The sequence below is a fragment of the Cyprinodon variegatus genome, unplaced genomic scaffold, assembly GCF_000732505.1.
Source record: "Cyprinodon variegatus isolate N-32 unplaced genomic scaffold, C_variegatus-1.0 Scaffold119, whole genome shotgun sequence".
Lineage (NCBI taxonomy): Eukaryota > Metazoa > Chordata > Actinopteri > Cyprinodontiformes > Cyprinodontidae > Cyprinodon > Cyprinodon variegatus.
This window is the reverse complement of record NW_015150572.1, coordinates 1020592-1029444: the sequence shown is the minus strand read 5'-3', so window position 1 is coordinate 1029444 and position 8853 is coordinate 1020592. Positions and strand designations below refer to the sequence as shown.

General features: G+C 38.5%; 1 protein-coding gene across 2 annotated transcripts in view; it reads right to left on the bottom strand.

Moving 5' to 3' along the window:
• aadat (aminoadipate aminotransferase) overlaps nt 1-8853 on the bottom strand; it is a 16290-nt gene that overhangs the window by 4489 nt on the left and 2948 nt on the right. For both annotated transcript variants that reach the window (XM_015375485.1, XM_015375486.1), the window contains exons 3-11: nt 5059-5227; nt 4845-4977; nt 4549-4623; nt 4255-4464; nt 4097-4162; nt 3899-3981; nt 1621-1717; nt 983-1044; nt 797-861 (exon numbers count right to left, since the gene is read on the bottom strand). In XM_015375485.1, the coding sequence (XP_015230971.1) occupies nt 797-861; nt 983-1044; nt 1621-1717; nt 3899-3981; nt 4097-4162; nt 4255-4464; nt 4549-4623; nt 4845-4977; nt 5059-5227 (960 nt within the window). The remainder of the gene's footprint in view (nt 1-796; nt 862-982; nt 1045-1620; nt 1718-3898; nt 3982-4096; nt 4163-4254; nt 4465-4548; nt 4624-4844; nt 4978-5058; nt 5228-8853) is intronic.

Here is an 8853-nt window from a genome sequence, read left to right as displayed (position 1 = left end):
ATCCAAGATAAACAAACTTCTAAAGCAGAGGTCCTCAAAGTGAGGGTCGTGGCCTCCTAGTGGGTGAAGAAGGTACTGCAGCAGGGGTTGTGATATTTTTTCCATCAAAATCACAAAAAGTTGCGGCGACCTCTGCAATTCTGCTCACAATTTATGAAAAAAAAAAAACAGTTCTGTTATGTGTTACATAAACAAAAGTACTAATCTTTGCATTAAGAATTAAAGTTTTGAGTAAATCCTGATTTGTTTTGTTGTATATTTTCAGGCAGAAATTAGTCCTTAAACCCTCTAAACAGATGAAATCATCTTTGTCAGCAACTCATCCCTCCGTCTGATGGTAATTCCCTTGTCAGCTCCCATAAATCAGTTTAATTGTTTTTTTTTTCAGCCTTAAAGTTTTTGGTATCTGACAGATAATTATATCTTTTAATATAACATTTTATACAAAATTGGCAGGTGAAAAATGACCACCCTGAACAAGTTAAAGACGGAGAAGAACCTCCCTGCCATCCCCCTAATTTTTAGCTTCCAGATTTGAATTAGGATTAAATTTAGGATTCAGAACTCAAAGTTACTTCCAATCACAAGAAACACACCGGTAACATTAAGAGTTAAGTTAAATCCTAAATAATATTGGGCTTAATTGTATTGCTTCCATTAGTTTTAACAACCTGAATTCCCCATGTCACCCAACAGAAGAAGAAACTGAAATTTACCAAGTGCACAGCTTTTAAATCAACATCTCCAAAACTCCAGTTATTACTGCTGAGTATTTTCTTTTTAGCGGTCCACTGACCTTTGAGCCACCTGTCAGCTGAGCTTATCATTGCATCACGCTGCTTCCTGTAGAAATCAATCACCCTGCAAGGACAGAGGAGGGCGCTTTATGAGTAGGAGTTTTCATCTTATTAATGTTGTAGAGCTTCATCAGATCTAATTGTGTCCCGAACGGGTCAGACCAGTCATGCAGGAAGAGTCGTACCCGTCTATGTGCGTGAGGAAGCCCTCTTGTCCCCAGCTGTGCAGCAACTGAGACACCATGAGCTGAAAAGAGAGAAAAATCCTCCTGCATATCTGATAATGTCCCTCACCGTCGTAAAATAAACCTTTAGAATCCTTTTTCCACATAAAACTAATTAAAAAAAACGATAATTATTTAATCCTATAGCATATAAAACACCTTCTGATGGCTTTCCTCTTGGACCTCATCTCCAAATGCCACATTTCTTCAGCTGATCTCTGCAGCTCCTCCAGAAGCATCATGGTAATGATGTTAGTCAGAAGCCATACTTTGGCTTTCTTCATATTCCTCCCCATTTAACTGCACCTACCAGGATTATCCAGCTTTCCAGACAGTGAATGTGTGGTAAACTTGGCTGCAGCTGCTGCCAAGTTTTAATATGTGCAAAAGTGGCACGCCTGAAAGGTGGGAGCACTGTAGCTGGCTGAGCTTAGAAGAAGATGGCGCTAATCTTAAAGAATCTTCAATGTAGCCGGAATGTGTCCTTAAGGTTGGTAAAGTGTTTTAATACAAATGTAAAGCTAAGATAACCTTCTCCTTTCTGTGGCATCCACTAAAGAAGGATGGTTCTTAAAAAGTGAGGCGTTTCAAAAGCTCACCTGTGTGAAGGTGCTGGTGTGCATGGTGGAGGCCTGGATGTGCAGCACGATTCTATCAACCAGAGGTTTGGGACCCGTCACAAAACCGATCCTCAGGCTGGAAAACAAACGGGAAAAGTGAGAAATCGGGCCTTTAACTCACAGTAAAATATCAACCCAGTAAATTCTTAGTCAGAATTAAGCTTGCTTGGACAAACTATGCTTCATAAGAAAGGTTTCTATGAACCTATTAGATTAAAATAATGCTGAAAATGGCTTCCAGGGTGGAAAAGCACTATTTCATTGCTTTGTGGCATATGGACTGATTTAACCCCTTGATTGGGTAACCCAACCACTTTACCAGTCTGCATGCAGATTCTTTAAAGCACAGCTAAAAGCTGTGGTCAATTTTCTTTTTATTCCTAAAACTGTGTATTGACAGCTTTGTTTGGCATTTTAGACCCAGTTTTTAAACATCATGTTTAGTTTTACCTGAATTTAAAGTTGCATTTTCTAAAATTTAGGCAGAAGAAGAGTTATTTTAAAGAGTTCTAAACATAGATTAATCAGCAGACCTGCAACCAAAACATGGATGAGTTAAACGCTAATATGTAGTTTTACATATTCTATTATTAGACTCTTACCTTTTTAAGAAAATGCAATAAATGTCTGAAAAATCTAACATTTTCAATGTTAAATTTTCTTCTTGCCTTAATTATGAAGAGCTGAAATAAACAACACAAGCTAATCCTACCCTGAGATTAGGAATATGTAGCTGAATAAAGGTAAAGAAAAGTGACATGTAAGGATGGGTTTATATATTATTCTGCTTGTTAAATATCTGAAGTTAAAGCTGGAGCTTTAACAACAAAGGTATAAACAGATTATACAGCACCACCGCTGGCATCTAGTGATCCTAAAGTCAAACTATCTTCTCTGTTAATCGTTGACTTCAAAATACAGAACCCTGAGTTACTATTGCCAATCCTGGTTATAACTTTAGAGAAGTTAAATAAATTCAGCTTTAAACTTCTTAAAAATCTATTGAGTAGGTAAAACCATGAAATGAAGAATATTTGATCTTATCACCTTTGTAGTAACTTTTTGCAGCACTAAAACTCGAAAGGAAAAAAAGGAATTCCAGCATATTTTTGTATCCTGTTTTAAATTTCTTGTTTTTTTCTTGGGATATAAATTAGTCAATCTTCATGATGGGAAGGAAAGGAAAACATATCATGTAAGGTACCGGTAGATGTTTTTTGATTTTCCTCAGAAACCAGAACAACAACAACAAAAAAGAAACTGATGCAAACTCTCCCGGATATAAAACTAGATCAACAGGAGCTGCGATGAACAGTGAAAACCTGAGCTTGTCACAAGAAAACTCCCAGTGAGGACGATTAGACCAGGATCCACAACCAGTAGCAAAGTTTTTGAGCTTTTTTTTTTTTTTTTGCTAAACTCTAGCCTAATAAACCAGACTTAATGTGAGATTAAATGTGTAATTTAGTCTGACCCCGATGAATGAGACATCAGAAGATTGTTGATGAGAATAACCTGTTGTTTTTCAAACCATGTCTGTGCCTATTGGCCAACGCTCTGACCAATAAGCACAGCTGACTGTGACGTAGTAATCGCGACAGAAAACTGGTGGGGGAGTGTAAACAAACAGGCTCTGGGTAAAACGGTGAATACGTCCTTCTTAAAAATGAATGAGTGTAGAGCCTCTTCCTGCTCACGTTTCAACAAAAAACCCAAATCTAATCCTTCCATAACTGATTCCAAAGCTGAGTCAAACGAGAAATGTTCAGTAGTTGTTGCCATCTTCCTTGTTGTGCTTTCTCCAGCAACGCACAGCTTTGTCGTCACGCCCTCGAAACCCCGCCCACTTTGCATCCAGAAATTCAAAACACATCTCTGCGTTGTGATTGTCCAGCCAGTTCTAGGGCCTGGGCTATTGATCGAGGCTAGACCAACTCACAGGCAAAAATGATTTTGGCTGCTGGTGGGTGGGGCTAGTTTACTAGGCTAGGTAAACTCTACTTAGGTTTCAAATGTAAGTGTGTGTTTTGGTCAGAGAATAGGAAAATAGTAAAACATATAATTAAAATGAAATCTGAGGATCATGGACTCTAGATGATCAACAGATATTGTTATAAAAAGCTGAAATCTTTCTTTATAGATCTTTACTAAAGAAGCTGATCACTTTGTTGGGCACTTTGTGGCTGAAAAGATACAGGACTCTCCACCCAGGACTTGATGGCGCCTGGAGAGATATTGAGAAGAATCCGATGCTCACCCTGATGACAGGATCTTAGAGAAGGAGTCTGTCCTGATGATCCGCCCGTCTACATCCATAGAGAGAAAAGTGGGAGCCCAAGGCTGCCAGAGAAAGACATACGAGGTAAACAAGCTGGATTCTGGGAGATCTGACCTAGATTCAACCCAAGCAAGCAGGAGCTAAGTCTCTGAGACACATAAAGGCAGCTGTTTGTACCTTTTCAAACTGCAGGAAGTAGTAGGGGTCGTCCTCGATGATGAGCATGTCGTACAGACGTGCCAGCTGTAATTAAAATAATTAATTCATGAAAGAAATAGATAGAGAGATACTGCATAGTTTCACTAATCTGAGGATTTTAGGCGACTTCCACAGACCTCATACACGTCCCTCTTCCTCTCTGCAGTCATAGAGGCCCCGGTGGGGTTCCCCCCGTTTGGGATGGTGTAAAGGATCCTGGGAGCTGTGCTGCCAGGTTTGTGCACCTCTGATGGGTCCCAGCGAGAGAGGACGTCTTTCAGAGCAGCGGGGATCATGCCGTGTTGATCGCTGGGTACGTTTATAATGTTACATCCAAGAGGTTGGAGCTACTTAGAGAGAGAAAAGGACAAGGTTATGAGGTCAGAGCAGCCGCGGCTGATGCTCGTCCCGATGAAGCAGAAAGCACCGACCGCTGCCAGGGTGCCGGAATACGTGGGTGCGTCCAGGAGGACGTTGTCTCCGGGGTTTACAAGCATCTCAAACACCTACAAATGAAAAAAAAAATAAAATACTAACTGAAAACCTCAACTTTCATTAACATATTAATGTCAAACTCCCCACTTTCTTTTCAATGCATTAAGCCCTTTTTTTAGATAAAGAACCAACAGAATGATGCAGCGTTTTGAAATTTGTCCAGACCAAAAAATAAATAAAATCTCTACTTCCTCTGGATCCTAAAGGAATGAGTTAAATGTTGTGATTCTACCTTACAGAGCCCCTCCTGGCTCCCGGTGGTCACGCACATGTCCATCTGTCCCCTCTCATAGCTGTAGCTGCAGGTTGGCGGGTTGTGTAGGTCCTTCTGCAGCTTCTTCATCCACGTCAGCAGCTCAGGGATTCTACCACAGGGGAAGGTCTAACTTTACCCACTGGCTCAAACGAGCATGAAGGAAAAAGGGCAGTGGAAGTGTGTGGGTCACCCGTTGGAAGCAGAGTACTGTAGGGCCCTCTTCATTGCGGTCTCATCAAAGGTGATTGTTTGACCGTTTTTCACCTGGATGGAGGCCGACTGAAAGGGGAAGGTGTTTGGGTTGGGAGCTCCACCAGCCAATGAGATGAGTGATGGAGGGGACCGCTGCTGCAGCTCAGCTTCAAAACAGAGACAAACAGGAACTCTTTGATTTAATGTTTTGGTGCAAATTATCCAATGGATTTTCAGAAGGAATGCCATCAAATCATAAAACAAACAGCATAATTCCACTAAATGCACACAGTGATATAAGATATACTTTTATTTGTGGCTAGCTGTCAAAAAAATGGCATACAGTTACAAAGTTTGGCTTTTATTTAATCCATCTCTTTGCTATGTAATAAGCCAAAAAGTCACAATAAAACTTTAAATATGCAATACATTTGAAATGTTTTCTGTACCATAATAAGATTTTAGAGCCTGCATTTTATTTTAAACACAGATATATTTCCTGTCATTTGACATCTGACTCTAGCCTAATTAAATTGATCACCTCAGCAACAGACTTGAAGTCTTTTAAGACACTAAAGGTGCTTAGATCTAGAAAAATATTTTAAAAAAGTTCCATCTTTCATCCTAATTGCTTCTTTCTATTTGTGGGTTGGGAGATCCAGTGCCATAAATCAGGGTTAGGCCAAACAAAGATGTCCAACTCCAGTGCAAAGCCCCGTTTACCTCAGTTCACCTTCACAGCTGGTCTGATGATGGTAATATAATAACTTTATTTAATTATTCGATTATAAAGAAGAACAAATCAAAAGGAATCAGCTGAAAATAATCAATCATATGGATGTAGAGAAAATATCAAAAGTAAGGCCAAGTGCTGATTGTGCATTCTAATGATCAATTTGATATTCAATTTATCTGTCAATAATTTTTTACATTATTAATGTAATAGCATGATGTTCCTAAAAATTAGCATTTAAACCAGGTGAAACTAACTAACTTTTTCCACTTACAAAGGCAGGTTTTAGACTATCTATACTCCATTTAACAGCTAATCAATTAAAAAATAAAATTATTATTTCATAAATCGATTCATACTAATTGTTTCAGCCCCAATTAAAACAACAGAGAAAAACAGCTACCCCTGATCTGACCTAGGGATGTGGGGAAAAATCAATTTGGCGATATATAGTTATTTTTGGCTACCTGATATAATAATGATAACTCAGGTACTAATATCTATAAAAAAAAAAAAAAAAAAAAATTTAAACCTAAAACAATGAGGGGAAATGTGCCACTCTGATAGATGGCGCTGTGGAGCCCTTTTGCTGTGCAGCGCAGTCATATCTGTAGTGGAGGCAGTCACGACTAGAACCACAAACATCATGGATGCCAAATTAACTAAACAATCAATATCTTCTAATGAATATTTACAGCATGTGCTTTTCTCTATACATTTAATTTGATAGCTGGGAAAAATATTGCAATATATAGTGATATTGCAATATTGTGACTATATGGTTTTTTAACCCACATATCGTGACAAATGTAATGCACGCCTATGCCAATACTCACCTCTAATCAGGGTGTCAAGTAACGAAGTACAAATACTTTGCTACTGTACTTAAGTAACTTTTTAGGCATCTATACTTTATTGAATTACTTAATTTTCTTCCTACTTCTGACTTCTAATCATTACATTTTCACACAATTTTCTGTACTTTCTATTCCTTACATTTTTAAAACAAACGTTACTTGTCACTCTTGGCTTCGGTTCAATGTTTATAAATATTTATTTCACGTCATGTGAGCCATCCAATGCAGATCATTGCCGCCATCCACATCTAGTGAAAACTAGTGTAATTGGATGAGTCATATAACACAAACACTCATTAGTTAGCTAAAGGAAATCATCAGAAGCAAGCAGGTGTTCTTCAAACTGCAAACGTGAATTGTCTATGCCATGCTACAGTGTTGGATTCAGAAAAAGATGTTGAAATGTCTGAAAGGTCGGACACAGGCGAGAGCGAATGGGGGGATGGAGACAGAGACCAACAAGACCTCCCTCATCTTTGGCCCTATCTCAAACAATTTTTAGAAATAGTTGAAAGATTGAGCTTTTAATTCATATAGTGGCATCTGGGTGTTTTATTTTTGTAAAGGTTACTCTATACTTTAAGCACATACTTTTTTTTACTTTTACTTGAGTAAAGAGGTCAAGTTGATACTTTAACTTTTACCAGAGTGTTTTTAAACTGCAGTATCTATACTTCTACTTAAGTTACAAATGTGTGTACTTTTGACACCACTGCCCCTAATCAGAATCCTAATATAAGTTTATCCAGGTTTTAGTCAATTATAACCATTAGACTTAGACAGATTTTATTTTGNGACTAGAACCACAAACATCATGGATGCCAAATTAACTAAACAATCAATATCTTCTAATGAATATTTACAGCATGTGCTTTTCTCTATACATTTAATTTGATAGCTGGGAAAAATATTGCAATATATAGTGATATTGCAATATCGTGACTATATGGTTTTTTAACCCACATATCGTGACACATGTATCGCACGCCTATGCCAATACTCACCTCTAATCAGAGGTGTCAAGTAGGGGTGGGTATTGGCAAAGAAGTCATGATTCGATGCGAATCACGATTCACATGCCACGATGCGATTCTAACATGATGCATCACGATACTTGAAATATTGCGATGCATTGCGATATTTTCACTGAACACTGTAAGAAAAAGATACAGCCATTACCAGTGGCTGACTGGCTGGGTATGATCTGGATAGTGTCTTCAATTGATACATAACTGAAAGCAACTAAATTCAAACATAGCTGTATTTATTGGAACGACTTTTGGAGGTGTTGCCATGAAAACAAATACTGGACAGAAATATTACTATTACTGCCGTGGACACACTGACAAAAAGATCTTAGAATTCATCAAACTTAAAATAACAAAATAAGGATAATCAGTGCCATTTACATGGCCTCAGTGGTCCTTTAAACCAATGAAGTGAAAATATTCAAATGTATATTTCCCCTTTTGCAAATGATGTGCGTCATATCAATTTCGTTTTTACCTTCTTTGTTTTTAAAGCCAAAATGCATCCAAGCATCTGACTTGAAATGTGATGGAGCCGCGGGGCGAATTTTCATAGTGTCCTCCATGTTTTATTATGACTCGTCGCAGTATACCACGGCCGGAAATGCTAGTGACACAAGGCAGCGGGCGTCAACACATCCGCAGTGACATATGCTGGACTCGAAGCTGTATTCCACTTGGTTTGGCTGATGTGCGCCAACCATTCATGTATTTTATTTGTTCATTTTTTTTATTAAGAATCGATTCTTGCCTTCAAGAATCGATGCAGTAGATCACAAGAATTAGAATCGCGATGCATCGTCATGGCGATTATTTTGCACACCCCTAGTGTCAAGTAACAAAGTACAAATACTTTGCTACTGTACTTAAGTAACTTTTTAGGCATCTATACTTTATTCCATTACTTATTTTTCTTCCTACTTCTGACTTCCACTCATTACATTTTCACACAAGTATCTGTTCTTTCTATTCCTTACATACCGTATTTTCACGACTATAAGGCGCACTTAAACGTCTTTTTTTTCCCTCAAAATGTGCGGTGCGCCCTATGGTGCGGTGCGCCCTATGGTGCGGTGCGCCCTATGTGTGTTGTAACTGCGACTTTTGAGACCACCTCATTGAGGAGATGATGAAAGAGTGGCTGAATGTAAGGAGACCAGGTGTTTTTTTTTCAC